Source organism: Megalobrama amblycephala, linkage group LG19, assembly GCF_018812025.1.
Source record: "Megalobrama amblycephala isolate DHTTF-2021 linkage group LG19, ASM1881202v1, whole genome shotgun sequence".
NCBI lineage: Eukaryota > Metazoa > Chordata > Actinopteri > Cypriniformes > Xenocyprididae > Megalobrama > Megalobrama amblycephala.
Genome location: NC_063062.1, coordinates 38,738,084 through 38,763,360, shown reverse-complemented (window position 1 = coordinate 38,763,360; position 25,277 = coordinate 38,738,084). Strand labels below are relative to the sequence as shown.

General features: G+C 36.0%; 2 protein-coding genes across 3 annotated transcripts; both read right to left on the bottom strand.

Annotated features, from left to right (window-relative positions):
* Positions 1 to 802: 802 nt before the first annotated feature.
* prrg4 (proline rich Gla (G-carboxyglutamic acid) 4 (transmembrane)) lies at positions 803 to 8,676 on the bottom strand. Of its 2 annotated transcripts, XM_048168943.1 has the most exons (8): positions 8,564 to 8,676; positions 8,366 to 8,488; positions 7,996 to 8,105; positions 7,560 to 7,723; positions 7,241 to 7,268; positions 6,053 to 6,191; positions 4,934 to 5,113; positions 803 to 1,478 (listed from the first exon to the last, which is right to left on the bottom strand). In XM_048168943.1, the coding sequence occupies exons 3-8, from the start codon at positions 8,093 to 8,095 to the stop codon at positions 1,451 to 1,453; spliced, it is 639 nt and encodes a 212-aa protein (XP_048024900.1). In that variant the 5' UTR covers positions 8,096 to 8,105; positions 8,366 to 8,488; positions 8,564 to 8,676; the 3' UTR covers positions 803 to 1,450. The 2 variants fall into 2 exon arrangements, with proteins under 2 accessions (XP_048024900.1, XP_048024899.1); XM_048168942.1 differs by having other exon boundaries at positions 8,366 to 8,627.
* An 8,584-nt stretch (positions 8,677 to 17,260) lies between these two features.
* On the bottom strand, positions 17,261 to 24,615 carry eif3m (eukaryotic translation initiation factor 3, subunit M). Its single transcript, XM_048169060.1, has 11 exons — positions 24,458 to 24,615; positions 23,653 to 23,785; positions 23,415 to 23,553; positions 23,204 to 23,327; positions 21,051 to 21,145; positions 20,881 to 20,964; positions 20,691 to 20,790; positions 20,517 to 20,598; positions 18,369 to 18,512; positions 18,221 to 18,281; positions 17,261 to 17,435 (listed from the first exon to the last, which is right to left on the bottom strand). Exons 1-11 carry the CDS (start codon positions 24,497 to 24,499, stop codon positions 17,312 to 17,314), a joined length of 1,128 nt encoding a protein of 375 aa, XP_048025017.1. The 5' UTR covers positions 24,500 to 24,615; the 3' UTR covers positions 17,261 to 17,311.
* Between the last annotated feature and the right edge of the window lie 662 nt (positions 24,616 to 25,277).

The following is a 25,277-nucleotide window of genomic DNA, read 5'->3' as shown; positions in this document are numbered from 1 at the left end:
TGTCAAAACGATCCCCATTCACACGGATCCGCGAAAATGACTAAAAACATTGCATTTTGCTGCCAGGCCAGTAGGTGCCGATGTCAGGTAGAAAGAAACACTGTATGTGCCTATAGACTAAACACGCTTTTTTTTTCTTTTTCTTTTTTTAGATTAAACACGCTGTCACACGTAGCAAGGTGTGGTGTGGCGTAGGTATTCCAACACGACAAAGAAAATAAATGCAATACACTTTTATTAACAAATAAACAGAACAAACTGTAACCAAACTTAGCTGTAACGTTAATGAGAACCCACAACTAAGAAAACAAACTAGAAGCAAACAAAGATGATTGGGTAATGAGTAACCAAGGAGACTAATAAGAAACCAAGTGATACAAAACAGAATGTTCATGTGACACACGTATGCGCTGATGTCTCAGGTTTCTCAGATTTGCATTTTTGTAGTTTACATCGAGACGATAACAGTATCGTTTTCAAAAACTTGCATTTTGAAACCCGTTTAAAAGTTTGCGTTTTCAGGTCCCCAAAACGACATTGTATAAAAAGTTTTCCGGTTTTAGCTGAAAACGGTGTTGTGTAAACAACCCCTTAAATAGGCCTACTGTAACCCAACACTTTCATAAACAACCCCCACTAACTTGCCTAACATTTGCATACAATATCTGACTCCAAATAGAGTGTGAAAATGTATTAATACTGTACCTAAAAGTTTCTTTAGGTGTATTACCCATAGTAATTAATATGCCAAGTGTTTTCATCATGCGCCAGAATGTAACAAGACAACACTACGATACAAAAATAGTCAAAGCAGGAATTTTATTATAAAGTCTATTAATATCCCTATGACGATTACATCAGAGTCCACCTGCTATCATGTACAAGGCATCAAAGAGATGCTTAAGCCTCCAGAAACCTCTAGAGTAACTGTGCAGTGTTACTTTGTAAAACAAAGGTGTGCATGCACTACATCCGCCAATAGAATGAAAAGAAATTCTCAATAAGATGAAAGCAACAGAAATAATTTATCTATATGCACAAAGGTTTAGTGCAAACAACACAGCCTGAAATGAGTGTCATAACGATAAAGGAGGTAATATTGTATTTGGTGTGCTGATCACAGAATTATTTCTCACAAATGCAGACCATTATTGATCCAGTAAATACACTAATTATAAGTCACACTTTACTAGATCTCTATAGCATGCCTTAAAAAAAAGGGATAAAATTACACTTATGTATATGTCCTTCATAATAGCCCAGCATGTTAGATAAAAACTTTATTAAACTTTTTATTGTTATAATATAATAATTAATATCAAAACTGGTTTTTAATGGTTATAGTTTGAAATAAACACAATTAAAAAGAATTTACATAAAAAAAAGTGATTTGATTTTGAAAGGCGTCTTTTCAGTCCATCCTGATTCAGTTTGGCAAATGATGATATGGTTATCGTCGGGTGCTGCCTGGCCTGGAACTGCGGACAGATATTAGATGTGTGGAATTAGATGTGTGACCATTTTAACTGAAATTACACTATGAAAAGTTAGATAAAAAAAAAAATAGACTGATGCTTATGTAGACCAGTAGTTCTCAAGCAGGGCGCCTCAGCAAACTTCTGAGGGAACCTCGAGATGATGTAAAATGATTTATTAATGAGCCAAAACAACTAAATATCAAGAATTCTTATTTTAATTCGCCCCCTCAAAAAAAGTTTTATTTTTTTTCTTTGAGGAACTAGGATTTGCACGGTCTTGTAAATTTCTAGACCTGGAAAAGTAATGCAAATTAATAAAATCTTGACACCATGGGCATCTTTTTTAATGTATATACACTTTGAGTAAAGCAAACCTCTAATTTAATGTAATTTAATAAAGCATTCAATTTTTTTTTATTTTTTTTTTTTTTATAAATGTAACCTTAATACGTATCATTATACAATAAATCATGAAAACAAAAACTGGTATAGTCATGTGGGTCATTCTGTGTCAAATAAACCTAATTTTGGGAAGTTCCCTGGCTAAACTATTCGATCAATATTTCTTCTGAAGAGAGGCAAACATTAGCAGTGATGAAAGCCAAAATATTAAATGCCATGGATGAATATTTACTAATCCACCATTTTGTAGATTTGGAGCCAAATTACAGGTGGGTGAAAATGACTTTGGAAAGACGGCAGTATCATTATTTTATTTCTACATGTAGATTGGTAGGCCTATTAGTAAAATCTGTTGACTTCAGCAATCTTTGTTGCGTTAGATATGCCAATGGTGACAAAAAGGAAAAAGCACTTTGTTTTTTTTTTGTGCCTCAAGTTTGCATGACTGTAACTCAAGTAGTAATAAAGATATCCTAATACCCTTTTAGAGTTTGTTTTTTAACAAACCTTTCTTTTGGCATGTTCATTTTTAAGGCCCTATATGGTTAATTCCCATAGATTTGGGGATCTCAATGTGGCTTTACGAATAAATTGGTAAACTGTACACATTTTCAGTGGTCAAAAAACAAAAGTGGGTCACTTTGCATAGCGGATACTTTTTTCTTTTAAAAAGGTATGAAGAACAAATAATGTTAAAACTAGAAAGGTATTTTGTTTCCCTCTATCAAATAACTGGAAAAAGGATATTTATGGCACTCAGACAAGATTGTTCTATACAAAGTTTATGTGACTGAAACTTAAAGCTGCAGTCTGTAAGTTTTGCCTCTTTGTCGCCATCTCTGTTTGAAACCTGCAACTGCAGTTATTTGCAGAATTATCTTTACGTGGGTTGTGCATCGGCACGACTCCTCAGCGCGGATGAATCTACTGTTTTGAGGTGCGGCTGCAGATATGTGTGGGGGCTGTCAGTCAACGCACCAGTGTGGATCTTCACTCTACATCATAATTACAGATGCTACATCTTGTATGTATGTCCAAAATAAGAAGTTTCACCGTAAAATGTCATCTGAAGAAATAAATAACATGTTACCCACTTTTGTTCTGACCAACTGAAAAGTTTTACAATAAATCATGCAACCAATGGTGCAAATTATAATTGTTATACTTTGTTCTCGAATTGTTAATGTTAAAAACGTCAACATTGCGTGACTACATGTATTTATTGTGTATTATCGTTATCCATAACTGTATGGATTAAGCGAAAACGTGCTGTTACCTTACTACCCAATGTACCACTGAAATGTACCTGTCCAGCAGAAAAATAGCAATTTCTGCGTCTGTTTTTAGGTCACACCACCTTTCAAAAGCCCTGCCGACATTTATTCATGTTTTCACACGGTCTCGGCCTCTTTCCCTTTTTACTGTAGAACTTTCTGGATTACAAGCCAGCATCTCAAGTTTAAATACATTCCAGCTGCTGAAAGAAGAGGCTACAAATGATGCGCCACCAGCAGCATCCATACACGTGATATAGCCTACTAACCAGGACTCCTTACTGTTTACAGACGTGACGTAATGACGCAAAGACAAATGTCAGCAAACTCGTATTTCCCATGAAAACCTACCAATATCAGTCAGATTATAAAACATTACTACAAGCTTACTGTTGTGAATCGAGCTAAGGTAAGAACATAGTTCTGAACAATGATTGGTTATGTACTTGCTCAATAATTGATTTTGGATCATTTTTAACCAAAAAAAGTTACAGACTGCAGCTTTAAAAAGTATTAAAGATATCACAATATGCTTTTACATTCTGGTTCTTAAACTTTTCTTTTGGTATGTTCATTTTTAAGGCACTTTAGTCAATTCCCAGAGATATGGGGATCTCACTGCGGCTCCATGTGCAAAATGTTTAACTTGTGCAAATTGTAAACCAAATTTTCAAACAGCTGATACTTATTGTATTTACGGAGGAATGTTTAAAGAACAAAACTGGAACATCTTCTTTCCTTCCCCCCCCCCCAAAACAACTGCAAAGGAAATAGCCAAGTTGAGGCACATTAACTTCCTTCCAAAAGTACTGCACCAGCTAAATAGCCATGTTTTCCTTATTCTTAATAACAGCATATTTTTGGACTCAGGACATTGTTTTTATGTGAATGAACAGAGGCACATTTAAAATTTTAACATGATTTGTTCTTCAGATATTCCTCTTTAAAACAAACAAACAAACAAACAAACAAAAGTATCAGCTGTATGCAAAAGTGACCCACATTTGGTTTTTGACCACTGAAAATGCAAACAATTTACTCATAGAGATCCCCATATCTCTGGGATTGAACCATATAGAGCCTTAAAAATTAAGATACCAAAAGAAAAGTTAAGAACCAGAATAAAAACATACTGAGATATCTTTATTACTTTTTGAGTTACAGGCATGCCAACTTTAGGGAAAAAAATAAAAGTGCTTCTGCCCATTTTTGAACTGTCACCATTGGTATAAAATTCAACAAGGATTGTTAAAGACAACAGAATTTACTAATAGACATTTTCTCCCACCTGTAATTTGGCTTTAAATTGTAAGCGACAAAATAGTGGATTGCTCGAGTGAATATTTATTATCTATTGCATTTGATATTTTGACTTTCATCACTATTTATGTCTGTCTTTCTTCAGAAAAAAAATATTAAACAAAATTAAACATTTGAGCCGGGGAATGAATGCAAATTTGACACAGAATGACCCATGGGGCCTTCGAAAATTGTTGTGGACAATGAGAATATTTGGAATCAAAAAGATTGAGAACCACTGGTGTAGAAGAGATTTCATAACAGGCAGCAACTTTCTCTTTAGAAAGCAATTACAAACCAACAGTGATTACAATTAACCATGACCTGTTCTGGCGATTAGTGTACTAAAATTGTTTGTGACAACATTTAAGAAAAGTTAAATAGCTGGTAATAAACAACTGAATGTCATAACAGAGGTGTGATAAAAATGACACAGAGGTTATATAAGGGAAAACATCAAATGAAATTGTGTGTCGGTACCCAGGATATGGTGGAGGCGGGGCATCATGTGGTCCAGTGATGGCGATGGCCTGTTCATAAGAAGGCAAACCAGGAGCATCTGAGCTGCCATCTGTGTGAGGAATAGGATGCAGAGAAACCTCCTCCAGTCTCCGGATTATAACGGAGGCATTGCTTCGGGTGGATCGACGTCTGAAGGAGCTTAATTTAAAAGGCAAAACATTGTTATCAGTCTCTCCAGGCACCAACTCTTAGAATAACCGTCTCAAACATACAGAACGTGGTAGGGCTGACCCTGACTAAAGATTTTTCTAGTCAACTATTAGTCATTCATTTAAACCATCAGTTGACTAATTGCATGTTTATATTAATTTAATAACTTATATATACACTAAGGAGAATGCTAAACCATAATGATCGTTTAATATAGACCCATATGGGCGTAATATATCCTATTCCATGCTCGAGCTTGCTGCAAAGCACCTGCAAAAGTAATGATTATGAATGTGTCGAAAAAAACAGCAAGGATACATTTTAATTTATTAATAAACTAGTGTTTTCGGATTTAGGGTCGGTGGCAAAGATGTCGTTAGTCAAAGGGAGAAATGCACCTTTCATACAGAATATATAAGCACAGAAAATTTATTTTTGATTTGAATTGTTTAGTTTAAAAGTAGACATTTCAAGCTTTCTGTAGATATATTTGTCATGTTTGTGAGGCAAGTAGCCTAAACACTGAGTTTCGGTTCATTTTTGTGACGTGCTCATGTTCACAAAGACCGAGACAGCAGAAAGCACATCCTGTTTGTTTTCTTTATTTTTTACAAAGGCATGGCGTTTTCTTGTTTTGGTGAATTTACACAAATAAAGTATAGCCTTTTACCTGCAGAGTTTAGCTCCAACCTTGAACAAACTCACCTGCTTATAGCTTTCAAGTAATCCTGAAGAGCTTAATTAGCTGGTTCAGGTGTGTTTGATTAGGACTGGAGCTAAACTCTGATTAGTAGGACAGTGGCCCTCGAGGACCAGGGTTGAAAATGACTAACTGACTAATACAATTTTTGGTCATCCAAGCGATTAGTCGACTATTAGGGGGGCAGCCCTAGAATGTGGTTCACACATGTTGTTTTAAAGTCTTACCCTCTGAAACCATGGTCTTTATTCCTCCCCTGGCAGAAGTACCAGATAACAAGGCCAACTATAACAATAAAGACTCCAGCGGAGATGATGCCCACCAACAACGCTGTTACATCAACTTTTGATTGGGATTCACCCTTATCTATGAGTACAGGTGGAAATAAGCCCAAAGTTATCAAAAATATAATAAAAGAAAACAAATAATAATAAAAGTACATGTTTTTAAAACAAGTTATGCATTTATTTGATCAAAAATACAGTAATATTGTGAAATATTATTGCAATTTAAAAGTAGTAACTGTTTTCTATTGTAATATATTTTATTACTTTGATCAAAGCTGAATTTTCAGAATCATTACTCCAGTCTACAGTGTCACATGATCCTTCAGAAATCATTCTAATATGCTGATTTGCTGCTTGTCATCAATTATTATTGGTGATCGAATACTATGTTGAAAACTGCTTAATATTGTTGTGGAAACTGATAAATCAAAAGGAACCACATTTTATTTGATAGAAATCTTCTGTAACATTATAAATGTCTTTACTGAAAACTGTGATTAATTTAATGCACTCTTGCTGAATATTAATTTCTTTTTAATATTAACTAATTTCTTTCTTACCCCTACCTGGTATAACATGGTTTCCACAAAAATATTAAGCTGCAAATCTGTTTTCAACATTGATAATAATAAGAAATGTTTCATGAGCAGCAAATCAGCATATTAGAATGATTTCTGAAGGATCATGTGACACTGAAGACTGGAGTAATGATGCTGAAAATTCAGCTTTAACATCACAGAAATAAATTACATCTTAAAATATTTAAAACAAGAAACAGCGATTTAAAATTGAAATTATTTTTCTGTATTTTGATCAAATAAATGCAGCTTTGGTGTGCATAACAGACTTATATTAAAAGAAAATCTTAATTATTCCAAAAAATTTCTCTCTCCAAAAAATACCACATGGAAAATGATAGCATTTTCTTTCTTTCCCAGACAAACACAATGACACAATCAAGAAGCTGTTCAGAACTGGGAATATTAAAATAGTATGCTAACAACTCTGGATGAACACGTTTCTTTCAGCAGATAAGCATTTGACTGAGAAGATGAAAAGATTTCAATGTTTTTCTATCAGTTTCTGTTGAGGGCAAATCATTCAGCTGTTTGTGCGGCAAAAACTTACCCTCTGTATAAGTCTTCCAGAAGGCATTCTGTCAAACCAAAAATTAAATGTGAATTAATTTAATGTCCAGTATGAAATCAACAGATGGGTGTTTGTGTATTAAGAACTGATAATCAGATGCTGGGAGAGCATTTTGGTATCACATTTTCAGTAATCATTCTCATTTGCACTGCATAAAAATGACACTCATCTGCCCAAATCCAACCCATGGGCAAGTACATATGACAATGTCGTTTAACTGGGAGTGGTTGTCGTAGGCCATCTAATGAATTAAATGTTGATTCATTCGTCAATAATAATAGTGAAGGGATTACTCAACTGTATCAGGGATATTCTCAAAGATTTCCCGAGCCTCCTCGTAGTTGCATATCTCCTCTCGACACTCCCGTTCTAGATTACCCGGGGTGAAGATCTCAAAGTCGAATCGGTTGAACAACAGGTGGCGTCCTAAAAATGTGTTGGCCTCCTGGTCCACAACAAACACTACATACCACCAATAAATATGTCAAATGTGACTAAAAATATCATGTCAAGCAATAACCAAAGTAGCTTGAAACAAAGATGACTTACACACAATATAAATTTGATAGAAACATAATGATAATAATATAAACAAACAACAAATATATATATAAAGAAAATACTATAAACTGAAATAATGGACCTTATAACAAACCAAACATGCACTTATCACATTAAATCATGATGGCATTTTAATACTAAGTGTTTGACAGTTGTTTAAAAGCATTGCTTACCTTTACTGTCTTGACTTGCCTGTACTTGAAGGGTTTTTCTTACACAAGCACAGTGTCCACATAAAGTGAAATGACACAGCAGGAGGATAAATATGAGCATTTCTAGTCAACTGCGGGGAAAAGGACAAAAATCAGGCTACTGAAGGACAAGGAACGACGGACTGAATTCAACACACACCCATATTGTGTTGTTCCAGAGGTTGAATTTCTATGAAAAAAACCCAGTAATAACAACCACAATTGTTTCACTATAGTTAGTTTCAGTTCTTATATCCGGTGTTAGTTTTAATAAGACAAATACCATTTTAGTATGAACAATGGGCCTCAGCTTTGATAGTCAAAATCGAAAGAAAACTATCAGATGACTTACCTTTCAAAATTATTAGTGTATATCTCCAGAATTTAGCGTTCAACTTTTATTAATTTCCAGAGAGCACCTGAAGGCATTCATGGTTTGGACGAAATGCCTTGTTGTGTTACAGGAAATGAGTTTCTGTTTACAACACACACGCACAAAACTGTTGAGTTGGAAAACACCTGCTCAGACACGACTAATCGATCGTCTTACCTAGACTCAAGAGTAGAAGAGAGCAAATCTCGATTTAACGAAACCTACTACGGCTAAGGTTTGGCTCATGAATATTTATTACGTTTTATGACGTGACGCCTACCTGGTTTACGGAATGCAGACGTGACGTGAGCTGCGTCTCATTTCAGAGGCTGGTCGCGTTTCTGCATACGTCATCAATTATGTCTTATTTAAGAAAAGTAACCGTAATAAAATTGACTGTTATTCCTCATGAGCTGTAAAATACTGTATTTTCTTTCTTACTTTGCAATCTAATGGTTACTTTTCTTAAATGAGACCGCCTCGATGAGGTATGCAGCTATTGTGACTCATTCATGATGAATAATGTCTCGTCACTGGATTCTTTAGTAACTTGTCATTGAATATTCAGCACTTTGGCATCGTGATAGGATTTCTAATTTATTCCCACTCAAAACTGGCTGCATGATGACTGCTTTCAGGCAAGGAATGGGAGAATTTGAAACTGTCAGCAACGCACAACTTGGCGGACTACGTCCCGCCTTCTAAGTAAAAGAGCCAATCGCTGATTGATAAAGTCATTGCGTCACTGGAGCTGCCGTTAGAGACTCGCGCCTGAAAAATAAGCATTTCTAATGCTATTTTAGCATAAGAAACAACATTTATGGGACTGTTCATGTCAGATTTTGTTGCTGATTTTAAATATGTAATTTAATTGGGAGTTCGCCAAGCAGTTTTTGAGATTATGCTCAACAATAGCTGCCCAGAGGCGTTGCAAATATGGCCGCCGAGTGAACAGACTTAAAGGTGCAATATTTAATATTTTTGCAGTAAAATATCCAAAAACCACTAGGCCAGTGTTATATATTTTGTTCACTTGAGTACTTACTATATCCCAAATGTTTCCAATTATTTGTAAATCGTGAGAAAATTGCAATTTTAACCAAGGCTCCGGGACGTGTGAGGAGTCACCTGTCAATTGCGTCATATCCGCTTTACCCTCAGTTTCCGGTTTTATTTTGTAGAAACCAGCGAAACACCAATATTTACACGTTTTAATATACAAGGGAACAACTGTTTTGATATATTTATAGACAGAAAACTAATTGTTGTTATACATCTCAACATGTTTAGTCTTTTTTCTCCATCATACGTTTTAAAATTAATTGCAAGCCATTTATCAACACAAGCCATCCAGTATTTAATATGATATTCTAAAATCGATCTATCTTACTGCAGTGTTTCTCAAACAAGTCACAGCAGCCGCCGAGCGAACGCACAGAGTAACATTATAACATAATTTTCAACACTCTCAAATGTATCTAATATGATAAACAGCTGTGTTACCTCATACTCATGACCGGAAAAGCAGAAGCAGCGCCGGCGACTGTGTCATAATAAAAGTTCTGCTGCTCGTGAGGCGTGTGTTGCGCAATTGCTCCAGCGGCCTCTTTCAGCTCCACAACACTCGGCCCTGCTCTGCTTCATACTACAGTAACGTTAATAATTGCTTCCATGAACATGATTTCTTCCCGAGTCCTATCCCTATTCTTTTGCACTGTCCGTTGAGGTGAAGACCACATGTTCGAAGATTCCGCTCTCAAACTTGCCGTCATCAAGCTACGCCTTTGTTTTGAATAGGCCTCTAGCGACCTCTAGCGGACAGAATTATTACATACTGCACCTTTAACTTAGTTTCAGGTAAGGAGGTTCACTTAACATCTATCTTGTCAGTGCCTTGGTGGCTAAACATGCTGATGTTCGTGATGTTTGTAATTTTTTTGTAATTATGATGAAGGTTTTGATTGTAATTTTGTAATATTAACTTTGGAAAATATGTATTCACTAGCCTACTGTGAATTTTAAGAAAGACATTAATGAAAACAAAAGATGACAAGGATCTTAGATGTATTAACCTTTTTATTTTGTTGGCCAAATTTCATATTCATAAGCAACAATGAAAATACTTTTCAAATATATTCATGAGGACTTAAAAGGTTGGTACACTCAAAATGAAAAAAAAAAAAAAATCCTTATTTCCTTACCTTCATGTCGCACCAAACCTGTAAGAATTTCATTCATCTTCGAAACACAATGAATTTTAAATGACATCTGAGAGTTTTCTGTCCCTCCATTGACAGTCACACAACTTTGACACTTCAAAAAGGTCATAAAGAGATCGTAAAACTAATCTATATGAATTGAGCGGTAAATATTCTGAAGAGAATGGATCGCTTTAGATTTCATTAAATATCGTTGTGTGGAGAAATGCAAATTTCTTCCTTGCAAATGAAGCTCAAGATGCAGAGTTCCAGAAGTCGAAATAAGACTTTATACAAAGCAACAAAGCCGAGATGCCTGGAGAACATCTGAGTTTGTCTCTTGCCAGGGCGCAATTCTTATTCCCTTTTCTTATCTGTTAGTTCGCAATAACCTCAGTTTCATGCAATTAGGTCTTTCTTTTCTCATCCATCTCTCTAATAACCTGCCAAATAATCGGCTACTTCCCAGAGGAAGCCTCTCTATCATTCACAACCACCTGTGGTGTCCTGAAAATACCCTAACTTGGCAGAATGGGTCACATGAGTTTCTCCAATGCTCCTGACCTTGTGGCAGTTCTTAGTCATGTAATAGGCCATGAGGCCTTCAAAACACATCTGGCTGTTAAATGATTCAAACCATTTCTACAATGGTTTTCTTATATGATTGATAAAACATACCAACAATATCTTCATTTGTGTTGTTTCGAAAAATGACAGATTTTTCATTTTTGGGTTAACCCTTTAAAGGGATAGTTCACCCAAAAATGAAAATTCTGTCATCATTTACTCACCCTCAAGTTGTCCCAAACCTGTATACATTTCTTTCTTCTGCCAAACATAAAGGAAGATATTTTTTTACTATGGAAGTCAATGGTGCCCCAAAGCAGCCTGGTTACAAACTTCCTTTAAAATATCTTCCTTTATGTTCGGCAGAAGAAAGAAATTTATACAAGTTTGGAGCAACTTGAGGGTGAGTAAATGATGACAGATTTTTCATTTTTGGGTGAACTATCCCTTTAAACTAGCAAAGGCGTTTGAGCCATAGGTTGATGTTACTTACATGAACCACTAGATGGCAGTGAATGCCTGCTGTCCACAGTTCTTGTGGCTGAAAGCTTTGAGCAGATGTTGAAATTCATTCATTCATTCATTCATTCATTAATCACTACCAGAGTTTCCAAAATATAGGGGAGATTGAAGCTAGTGGTCACACTTTACACTCCAGAGAATATTATTCTCAAAGTGGACTTGTTTTTTTCTGTAAAATTTCCTTTAAGGTTATGAATATCTGGTGTGTTCCAAAACAATGACAAAAATTCACAAAAATTCGGGGGTGTTCGTTATATCCTGCCATCTTCCTGTTTCAGTTGAAATTACGTCAACACATTGAATGATGCTGCGCATTCCAAGACAGTTCAGTGGGCCTTTAAGGAGTTGGGTGAGGCCCCTTCCAGTGAATAGAAATCTTAATGTTTGGGACAATGCTATGCTCTCATCCTTATTGGAACAGTTTAGGGAAGGTCCTTTTCTATTCCAGCATGACTGTGCCCCAGTGCACAAAGTAATGTCCATAAACTCATGGTTGGACGAGTTTGGTGTGGAAGAACTTGACTGGCCGGCACAAAGCCCTGACCTCAACTCCGTCCAACACCTTTGGGATGAACTGGAACGGAGATTGTGAGCTAGGCCTTCTCGTCCTACATCAGTGCCTGACCTCACAAATGCTCTACTGGATGAATGTGCAAAAATTCCCACTAAAACACTCCAAAATCTTGTGTAAAGCCTTCCTAGAGGAGTGGAAGCAGTTATAGCTGCAAAAGGAGAGCAACTTCATGTATTTAGAATGTGATCTGTTGGTGTAAAGTTCAGATGTCCCAACACTTTAGTCAGTAGTTGACTCATGTCTGAATATATGCTAGTGTGGTTTAATTGTTTACCAAACAACTATATCAAAAAATGTATGGAATTTTTGTTTGGAAGACAGAATACACAATAACTGACAATAACTGAATCAATTAAAGCTGCTGTTCATGATTTTTTTTAAAGTTTTTTTGTATTCAAAATTTACAAAAATGATATAATGAGCGTGTACATCATGAATCCATTTTCCAAACCGTGTTTTTGTCTTATCCTAAATCACTACGGTACACCTATAATAAGTGTTTATATTCAGACTATTTTAGACCGGTCGGGTCGGCACCACTGCGGAGTAGCACAGTATCTGCGTGACTCGTCATAGACATAAACAGAGAGAAGAAGCTCCGGCTACAATGCTCTTCAATGCTCATGCAGTTCTGTTTATTAACCGCTAGAGCGCCAAAAGTTACAGACTGCAGCTTTAAAGGGATAGTGAGGTCTGAACGCGCTCTGACAACGGAAGTGATCTCTTGCACTCATTGAGATATGCATGCGAGACATCACTTCCGTCATCAGAGCGTGTTTTCAGACCTTACCAACTGGATGCTGAGGGCAGTTGGACATAGTGGTGTAATAGAGGTAAAAAATGATATAAATACTGTTTGGTTTCTCGCACAACCCGATCGTTTCGTGTCTTAGGACATCAATGTGTTGTCACGAGCCTCAGGGTTTAATTTGGATTTGTCTGTGCATGTTTTTTTACTCTTATAGATGGAGTTCCCATTGCCATGCATTATACGACTGACAGACCGCAACGGTTGGAGTTAAAAATCATCATTTGTGTTCTACTGAAGAAACAAAGTCACCTACATCTTGGATGCCCTGGGGGTAAGCAGATAAACATCAAATGTTCATTTTTGGGTGAACTATCTAAAATTTAGATTGTAAGATATTTCTAGTCCAAACGATTCCCAAAAGTATATATATCGTCAAATGAACAGAAGCATGTGTCCTTAAGCATAAAAACATTCACCAGAACCACACTAGCATTTATCTTTAGCCTATGTAACATAAACAAGGCTCGCAATGCATTAACATGTATCCATGGTGCAGCTTATGGAGACCACAAAAAACAATTATATTTGTATAAACATCTTGAAAATACCAAACAGCACTGATAAACCTCATCACTTTATAACACGATCGCCTCATATCTATGCTTTCTTGGGGAAAGCAACTCCTTTTCTGCCTCACCCAGATGATCTCCAGCCAGGAAAAGTCCCCAGTTTAACGGCAGTGATGTATTTGTGCTCCACCTGGAGACTGGTGCTAATTGAACAGTAATAGGCTGCAGTATTTCACCCCGTCCATCAGCGGGGGTCTGGACACTGTTGCAGCGGCTCAATGCACTGCAAGAATGCTGACGCAGTTAAGCAGCGTCTGTCCGCACTGATATAAAACTCACATTCCTGTCTTTATCTGCTGTGTAAGACCAGACGACGATGAACTCGTCAGAACCCCTGAGGATCTGAAACATGCGCTCCGCTCTGGAGGAATAATGATGGATAACTGAGGTCTGCTGGAAATGCGATAATTTCTCTACAATGGGAAATACCTCCTGCTGTGATGCTGGATTTATGTTTTATAGTGTGGGAAGTATGCCAAGTTTATAAACTCGCGCTGAGCAAATGATTTATTCTGTTTATTTTCTTCTGAAATTAAGATATCGACTTTTCGTCAACTTTGGCAAAGCATTTTATGCTCAGCAGAACATAACCCAACTATTACTCAACAGCCTGCAGGCTTTTTATTAAAAACAAAATAAGTTTTGCAGAGATATCCCAAAAAGGGATTTGGACACTTTAGATAGCCTAAACTTAAAAAAAAAAAAAAAGTAAGAAAGTCACTGAACTACATAAAATACTGAACCAAGTGGAAATTATTTTAAAGAAATATAGCACAAGCAAAACATTTTGCAAAAAGTTTGTTACAAGAAGTCTTGACCATAGATGGCACAAAATCTCCTCTCGACACATTTAATGGCTATGCTCTTCTTAATTTTGTAATTTCATCTAAATATCAGAATTAGTAAGACTTAGACAGTTTTAAGGTTAATTTCTCTAATTGTGTCTCTGGAAAAAAAGTAATCACATTAATGATAGGCCTATATTTGAGGAGTAAATATATTGTCTTTATTTTGAAAATTTAGGATTAGGATTTTAGTAGGATTTATATATATATCAAATTTAGCACTCTTATGGAAATATAATAATATTTTATAATTATAATTTAAATTGGATTTTTTTTTTTGTTATAAATCAACATCTCAGGAAAATGTTATGGGGGTTCTAATCAAAATATGACTTTCTTTTACAAAACAGGACATTGATTTCATACACGACCTCTGTAGAGGACACCAGGACTTAAATCATGTTCATCAGGCATTTTGGGAGACACAACAAGTGAATAGCGAAATAAAGTATATATCAATATTCCTATTAATTATTAGATATTATGAAAATGTTGCCAATTTTTGCTCCCATTATTACACTTCTTTTTTCATTACGTTGCCCCAAGAACATATTAATATGCAAATTAGATACAGTGTATAGATGCATTGTATTGAATGGGAAAATCCATGTATGGCTATTTTACCCACATATAAAGTAAAATGGTATATCAATTCATTCCGTTCTATCTTTCAACAAATTTTAGTAAAAAAAACCTCCTAAAAATTGGTGAATAAAAAAAATTCCATTCTTTTTGCCTATGCATGTAATTTATGGTCATTTTATTTTTTAAACAACATAGTCCTGGTGTCCACTACAGAGGACATAGCATAACATATGAATAAAATAAAATTTTTCAAAAATGTTATTTTTCCATTTTTTTTCTTATGCTCTAAACAATGTAATGATGTGAAACAAAATATTAAATTCTGGGTCACCGGGGAGAATGGAGATATATATATATATATATATATATATATATATCTTAATAAAATATTGGCTGATGTATCATCATCCCGCACATGCTAAACTTATATCCAAATACGTAAATGCACATTGTTCTTAAGGAGCAAATCACCATGATGGTTAATAAAGATGGTTGTCAAATATTAGAGGATCATGGGATGTCCATATAATGTGATGAAGCACACCTGTGAACTTGAGGAAAACTGACTTCATACCTACACTAATGCAATGAAATCCATTTTTAAGTGTCCAAATACTTTGTGGGGCCACCATATAGTCAGAGATAAGAAACATTAGCTACGACTTCTCTCAGAGCAGAAATATGATTCTACCTGTATCAGGTCATGATAACACGGGGCCATGAAATCGGACACAGTGGATAGAGAAAAGGAGACAGAACTGGTAAATCTCACACAACACATCATTCGAGCATGAACTGTTAAACTGGGACAGTGAGTGCAAATGGAGATGGGAAGGAACAGGGGAAGTTTTGCAGTTCATTGAAACCATGTATTTCTCTCAACACATGCTCTAGTGTTCAGTGTCAAAATCAACTGCGCTGAAAATGTGTTGACTTATTTATAACTTATAGGCTGGCAATATTTTATGCAGCTATTTACGTCTAAAGGGTTAAAAAAGTTTCATCCTCTCATTTCCAGAGTTAATCTTTGTCCTGCTAAATAAAGACACATTGAATGCTTGGTTGAATCCAGTAACCAGGGAATTCACATTCACATCCAGTTCCACCAGGACATTTCCTTCATTATTCACATCTCTTCAGGCTCACACTCACTTTTCACATCCAACATATTCTCAGAGTAGGTACCTCTTCTGAGCAAGTAATTATCTTACGACCATTAAAGCCCTCAGGAAATCAAAACTGACAACTCTTATTATAAATGGAATATTGCAGTATTTGTTATGAAAGATTTATCTGTTCAAATCATTTTTTGTTTTAAAAAATGTGCCTCAATCTTTAATCAAAATAACTCCCCCGTCCTCTTGTGGGGACATTTTCTCTTCTTTGATGACACATTTACTGGTGTGAGGGCGGGGCAACCTGTCACTCACATGAGATCCACCTATAGCAAACCACAACCATCAACAGACAAAATCAAGCCCCGCCCTACATTTTTTCTTGTTCGAGAAGCCGTTTCACTCAGATATACATCACAATAGGAGAAAAGACCACTGCAACTTGCGTTTCATGCCGACAAAGTATCTTCTATATGGTATGAATGATTGCAGAATCAATGTATTCCAGATGTACTAGATTCATCACGTTGTCGTTATAATGCGACCTACGACAGTTACTTCATTGCCAATCACATATCCTCTTCCATGGCTTCCATCAAATGCACACTTCAGAATCTGTCCGGAAGTAGTATTGCCATCTAGGTACTTTTCGTCTGATTTTTAAATATTGTGAATTCTCGCACTACTCTTTTCACATCCTAAATCGCATACATCTCTACGATGTAGTATGCAGCCAAGGTGTCTTCCTGATGGTTAATGTATGAGAGGATTAATGTGGTCATATTTAGCGGTTTATTATTCCTGCTGCTCATATTTAAGGGATGTGAACAAACCCATAACACTAAATACTAAACCTTTGTGCATAACTCACCTTTATTTTTAACCAAATCAGTACCACATCCATTAACTTATTTGATGAGTAGCCATGTAATAAGTGGGATTATGTTCATTCATAAATAAACTCTTTCAGAGCAATAAAAGCTCCATGGACCATGAAGGAGTTAATTTAACAATAATGACCATCTGATCATTATCCTTTATACAGCACTGACGGTGAAGTGTGATAAAAAAAACTGCACAATCAAAAATGGTCTTCATGAGTCTTTTATTAGATGTATATAAAAACTGAACCTGCTGTGTCAGGCAGTGGGAGAGAGCGTCTGAAGGCTGCTCTTTACGGTAGCCAGATTCTGTTTCCAGGAGCTCAGCGTGTCAAAGAGCTGCTGCCACTGCTGTTTGCCAAAAGTGCGGTGTGTGCTGTGGCTACAGGAAGTGAGACAGAAGCACGAGCACATCAGTACAGGCGGATTTACTACTACTGCTTAACAATACAAATATCAATACATTCCTTTAGAGCAGTGGTTCTCAATTCCAGTCCTGGAACATAAATATTAAGTTACTATTAAATGAATTAAATTGCCATTTTAAAGTGCTAAACTTTATGATTAATGTCTAGATCTGGGGTACATTTTCAAAGCCAACAAGTATCATCATTACAACACGATTCACTGGAACTTGCGATCATAGTTGGCCAATGAAGCTTTAGGGAAACGCATCCACATTTACAGAATCTGACTCTGGTTAGAACTGATATGGTAAAATTGACAAGATTATTAACCGTTTGTGTTTACAACTGCTTTAGAAGCATTGGATGCTTGTGGTTATGGTAAGTGGCGTTAAATTTCTGCCACGCGTGAGGTGTTTGGCTAATCACAATGCACTGGGTCAGCTGGCCAATCACAGCACTCTTGGCTTTTCCGAAATCAGTGCGTTTCACACAGACTAGGAAGAGCGCAGCTGCAATAATGTACAGCATGTGAAAAATGTCATTTTTGAACATTAAAGCATGTTAACCTATTCTATTACACTCAATAAATGAAATAATGACCTTTTAAAATACCTTATTTTCATATTAAAGAGGGCATATGATGCTATTTTATTAAACTGTATTTTATTAGGACTGGAATTGAGAACCTGTTTTGAGTGTTTTCAACTCGTCTGAAATCAGAAACAGAAAAATGGAAATGGAAAGAAGGTACTGACTTGACCTCACCACAACCTTCCGCTGTGTCTGGTCGATCTTGCAATAGACCATTTTGGTCCGAACAGCTAGAAATTCACAGAAAAACAATATGTATAGAAGCATATGGGTTTTTTTGTCCAATAACAAGCTTCATTAACGTTCATTTTACATACCGTCAATAACGAAGGCCTCCACATCTTCAGCACCGATCTGCAGCTCCTGCTGCATGGTGTCAAATAAGATCTCCTTCATCTCTACCGCCATGCCCATGAACGTCAACAGCCTCATTTTTGCCATGTTCTGCTCATGAGACAAACCTGAAAACACAACACGAAGCATTCAAAATTCAGTTTGATCCTTAAAGCACAGTTATGCCACCTGACTGCATTGAATTCATGTGATGACACTGTAAAGAGATTTCTACAGTAGCACTTAGTAAATTTTTTCTTAAGATGTAGCAAATAAATGACTGACATTCTCTGGCCAATTTTGCTTTATAAATAACAACAAATTGAACTCTACACTGACTGAATATTTATAATATTTTATATAGGCAATGACTTTAAATCAATAGTCTTTCAATAAACATTTTACAGTTGCTGATTCAATTAGATCATCGCAAAGCTTCTTTTCATAACATGTTTCAGACTAGTAGAAAAAAACCCATCCACAATACACTTGTTTATTTTATTGAACTATTTATTTGCATTTGTAGATTATTTGGTTTTTCATATATATATGCTTGACTTTATACAAAATTCTATTCATAAAACATGATTTTTTTTGATTGATTTATGGAGTGATAAAAATAGATACCCTGGCTTTAGTTTATCTAATGTTAATTTTTCTGTTCTAGAACCTTAATCAAATGAGTGCATATTTAATTAGATAATGCCTCGTTTGAATATTTAAACATACCATTTTAGAAAACTTTTAATGTCTGCTATTCTTATTGCAATCAATCAAATGGATATTGTTTTTACCCTATTCACCTGTGGTGTTTTGTTACTGACGTAGATAAAAAAAAAAGACTCCTGCTGACGTTAACTGTAAAAAGTTTCACCCTCTCAACAGAAAATCTGTTTATATTAATTATAAAATAATCAAAATGAGTAGAAGGCCAATGAGCCATTTCCTTCAGGGTTCAGAGGGAGGTGCAGCGGGTGAACAGCTCACTGCAAGATCAACACTTCAACAGGACTAGTCTGAATCGGCTGTCGCTGGTCAATGGCAGGGAGGATTTTGCTCTAATTAACGTTTGCCTTTTAAAAGAAACAAAACTGCTGAGACTCAAATTCCATCAGTCCAGCGACACCACAGCAACACAGACTTCAGACGCATGTGCGTGCCTGAACAGTCCAGTGCATTTAAAAACAAATAAAGATGAGCAGCAATGGACAGAAGAGAAATTACATTTTATTAAATGTTATTTTAAATATGAAGCAACACTCCTTAACACTAATTAACAGTAGCTACAAAACTTAATAATAATTATTATACTAGTTATACAGTTAACCTACAGCACAAAATAAATGCCTCTCTTTTACACAGATTAAAAATGGTTAAAATATATGTGAGCTATGCTGGCAAAATGGAAATTTTAAAAATTAGTTATTTTTCATTCTCTATTAAAAAACCTTCAAAATGATTTATGATTTGCTGGAATCAGCCAAAAAATATCTGAGCTACACCTGTTTGAAGTCAGCAAAGTAAATTGAGAAAAAAAAGTTCAAAAACAAAATCACCTAGCATACCTTGAAAATCCCTGTTAATAACAAATTTGGCACAAACCAAGACATTGGATTTATGCAATTCACACGAGTTATACTTTTAAGGTCAGAAAATACAGAAATCACAAGCCTGATAAATATTAACCATTTTTAACATAATTAAAAATACATACTGAGTGACTGAAATGGTCTGTGTCATAGAATACACTTGTTTGTTCATGGCAAGTTGACACTTTGAATGTTCTACCAATGTATTACCCAATGAATTACCCAATGAATGTCGCTTTCAATATGGCTATAAAGGTTACGCAAAATGATATTCAAACTCACATTAGAAACTTTTAACCGTAAATAAAGCACATAAACACTACATGAGATTATAAGTGACATACTTATGTTGTTGTTCCAGCCGCAACGTCGCAGAAATAGAAACTGTTTCTAAAATAGAATCGTTGCGTATCACTGTCACGGCTGGATACTCTGATTAACATGGAAAAGATACCTTTTATCGTGCCACATCGCGTCTGGTTAGGACACGGTGTTAGAGTGACATGATTATGAATCATGTAAAGCCCTTCAGACAGTACTCACCGAGAGACTCGATGAAGTCTTTGTTGCTCTGGTAAAACTTCACATACGCGGCAAGCTTTGCACTGACAAAGATAGTGAGGAGCTGGAAGGAGAAAAAGGCATTTTCTCCAGAGGCTTTCTACACATATAATGATGTAATATAAAAATGTGCTTATAAAAAATGTCTTTTCTTACATCATGGATGAGTTCTCCCTCCAGGAAACGCACCGGTTTCAAAATCAGGAGATGGTCGAACAGATAGGTGTTTGGGTCTTTCAGGGCGCGGACGATGCACCTGGGAGAGCAGGCCTTATGTGTTAATCACTAAGACAACAGATCAAAACTGAGCGAATGAAACAGTGGAAGTGGAAAGAGAACGTCATACCTGTGCGCATCCACTCGCGCTTGTGAAGCATTGTCCTCTGTATAACTGCCCAGCAACTCCACCATTACTTTGGCTGCAGCTTCACTGAGAGAGACGAGAGAATAAAGGTCAAATGAGCAAAACCCACAATCCCTGGACACAGCTGACCTAAAATCTTGGAGAGCAGGTACCTCTTCTTGCAGTCGACAAGCGCTTCATACACCAGACGGAGCAGAGTGTGTTTTTTCTCTGTATTCAGATTCCAGTCTGTGATCCACTTTCGCACCTGCAAAAGACACAAAACACCAATCATGCTTCACGATTTTACTTTTATTGCATTCAGGAAATGTTTCCTAATTACATCAATACAAAACTACGAGAAATTAGCCGTTGGAAGGTTTAAGATAATATTGGCTATAAAGGTTAATCTCACAGAGAAATCCTCCAAAACAAAACAAATATACATATTAACAATAAAACACTTTAATTGAAGTCATGATGAAACAGTCTTTTCTTCCATATTGTGATGCACATCAGAGTATAACTGATTATTGATTAAAAAATAAATAAATAAAAAATGTAGGGTGGGACTGGACTTGGGTTTTACTCCTTTGCTGATTGGATGTTAAAATGTGTTGAAATGCATTTCTGGCGAGAATGGGTTATGTCTTAAGTGAATGTAAACAGTTGGGAAAGAAAATGAGTGTGTAACAATATATTGGATCTGTGCAGCTCTTAAAGTGACAGCAGCCTAATAAATCTTCTGCAGTCATTAATGTTAATAAAACAACAAAAGACAAAAGATAAAATCCCTTGCTGCTCTTGAATGAATAATTTGTAGTTTTAATAAGAATAAACCTATAATGTATTTAATGTAGATTTATTGTAGACTTAATGTATATTTATGTAGATTTATTCTTATTTTACATTTGATTACTTTATTCAATTTCTCTTGTCTGTTACTTATCCGAATACCACTGCTAGCTCTTCCTGAAAAACCTAAAGCACTGTTTATTTAGGCCTAATTTGTATTTTTGTTCTGTTGTATTTGTTGGTTTTGTTTGTAATTAGTTTCTTTGTTCTTATTGTATTTGTGACTGTTTGTCTTCTGTACTGTTTTGAGGACTTATTACTTACATTAGTTAACCTGTGTTAGTGTTTGCTGAAAGGGTTAGTTCAACCAAAAATGAAAATAATGTCATTTATTACTCACCCTCATGTCGTTCTACACCCGTAAGACCTTCGTTCATCTTCAGAACACAAAAAAGATATTGTTGATGAAATCCGATGGCTCATTGAGGCCTCTATTGAAACTCTCAAGATCCATAAAGGTACTAAAAACATATTTGAAACAGTTCATGTGAGTTCAGTGGTTCTACCTTAATATTATAAAGCGACAAGAATACTTTTTGTGAGCCAAAAAAACAAAATAACGACTTTTCAAAGATATCTACATGGGTCGATTTCAAAACACTGCTTCAGAGCTTTACGAATCGGAGCGCCAAAGTCACGTGATTTCAGCAGTTTAGCCGTTTGATAGGAGATCCGAATCACTCATTCAAAACAAAAGATTCATAAAGCTCAGAAGCTTCATGAAGCAGTGTTTTGAAATCGGCCCATAGAGATATTGATGAAAAGTCTTTTTTTTTGGCACACAAAAAGTATTCTTATCGCTTTATAATATTAGGATAGAACCACTGAACTCACATGAACTGTTTCAAATATGTTTTTAGTACCTTTATGGACCTTGAGAGTTTCAATGGCTTTGCTCTCAATGCAGGCCTCAACGAGCCATTGGATTTTATCAACGTCTTAATTTGTGTTCTGAAGATGAACGAAGGTCTTACGGGTGTGGAACGACATGAGAGTGAGTAATTAATTACATTATTTTCATTTTTGGGTGAACTAACCCTTGAAGTACTGATAATTGTGAAATTTCACTGATATCTAAAATTACTCACAAAATAAGACTTTGATCACATCACCCACCAATAATCTCAAAATTGACCAAAATCATGATTATGATTTTTGCCATAATCGAGCAGCCCTACAGGACACTATTTCATCTTACAGTATACAGCATGTAGCATTTTGTACAAATGTATTTAAATACATAATGCATTATACATAATGCATATATATATATATATAACATTTTATAATATGCTACTGACAACTGGGAAAGGGGGGTTTATTACTTGCTTTTTGTGTGAATTTTAAGATGAAATATGGTGAATATTTATTGATACTTATTGATAGTTCTTTGTGAGATTCACCCAAACATCTAGTGTAGCACAGGAAAGGAAAAACTCTGATCCATTCTGCATCGTGCTGATGTCTGTACCTGGTCCAGCTCTGTAGGAATGAACGCAATGGCGTTGCAGGTGGCTGCCACTTTAATCAGACTGCAGTACACAGTGTGCCTCACGGGTGTGTTCTCATCCATACCGTGGAACAGATTGCTCAAGCTGAACAAAGAGTTTAATATAAGCAAATAAACAAGACTAGAAAAAAGAGATTGCAGATTATTTCAACAACTGAATGAAAACACTTACAGCTGCATCCTGAGCGAAGGCCGTTCACCCTCACGGAACTTCACCAGCTTCTCACATAAACTTTCAATGAGTGCTTCCTGTTTCTCTGTCTCCAGAATCAGCAACAGGGACACAATGCTGTTCATCACACTCTCAACATCTGCAGAGGAAGCCAGAGAGCGATTAAAATGTTCTTCTAAACTGTATTTTTTGCCTACTACATGTAGGCTTCAAAGCTCTAACTTGAGCTATTTCGTACCTTTGTCATCGTCTTTGAGGCAGACGTCACAGGCTTCAATGATCTGTGCCAGATCAACATGGAGGCCTCCTTCTGAATTCTCCTCAGAGATCTCAGCTCCTTTAGATTTCAGATAGGACCGGAGCTCTGATGCCTACAAATTAATGAAGAAATTAATATGATATCAAAACCACATCAGGAAACACCTGCATGATGTCTGATCAAGGTAAATGTGACTTCAACAAGTGCAACATTTTTGTTGATCCTGGAACATCATTTCAATCAACCAATTACATTTGAGGGACAAGTTTATGCTTACAACCAGGGTTAGGTGCTTCTACATCAGTGTTATTCATCTATCATTTCCCTCTGATTTTAGGGATAACAAATGGGTAGGGTCAGATTAAGGGTAGGAATATGGTCAGGACTAAATCTTCAGACAATATCACGGTAAACGTCTGACCAAACAGCATCCAGCCTCTTAAGACATAGTAGGTTACAAACTGTAGTATTTGTGGGTTGTGATATTTCTGTTGTCACTAACACAACAGATGCGTGACTGATGCTTCACAATTTTCTGCTGACATTTAAGAAACGGAGTATCTGCCTTAACGCCACCTCAAACACACGTGTAATCATAAATATGCACAAATATTAGCTTCTTTCTGCCTGTTGAAATCATTATCACTGAACAAATCCGTTGTATGGAGACAAGCTAAATGCTAACAGATGTTAGCATCTGAAAGCATGATTAAACCACAGGCCTTTACTTGGTTGAATTACGTGTGTAACGACGCAAAACTGCTTGTGAATTACTTAAACATACCTGGTCCTCCTCCGTTATGTCAATAAACGCCGGGACACTCATTATTTTTTATTATTTTAAGAGCACAGATAAGAATCCACGCTCGCAGCCTAGGTTCACAGGCCGGAAGAGAATCTGTACGGTTGCCGGTGATGCTAACGCACTTCCGGGTCACAGACTTAAAGGGACCGCAAAGCTGTGAAGTGACGATTTGCTCTTTAGTGGCTTTGATATTGTAAAGGAATTAAAGTGAACATATAAAATAAATGAGATTAATCATTATCTTTTGGCTGTGCTTCAGGGAACACAACTACAATATTGACAGTAATAACGAAAAAGTGGAACACAAAAGAAAGATCTTTAAGAAATTAATGGATCTTCATGGTCCTCTTTGAGGAGCCACAGACCCCAAAAAATGATTATCTTCATGTGAGGGATCCCCATCCTAAAAATTAAAAAGGCAGCTATGTATAATATTATAATTGTGTGAAATATTATTTGAAAAATATGTTAGCCTTAAAGGTGCAATATGTAATATTTTTGCAGTAAAATATCCAAAAACCACTAGGCCAGTGTTATATATTTTGTTCACTTGAGTACTTACAATATCCCAAATGTTTGCTACTATTTGTAAATCGTGAGAAAATTGCAATTTTAACCAAGGCTCCAGGACGTGTGAGGAGTCGCCTGTCAATTGCGTCATACCCGCGTTACCCTCAGTTTCCGGTTTTATTTTGTAAAAACCATGGAAACTCCAAAGATGCTTTAATATATCACATGTTTTAATAGACAAGAGAACAACTGATTGGTTACGTTTATAGACAGAAAACGAATTATTGTT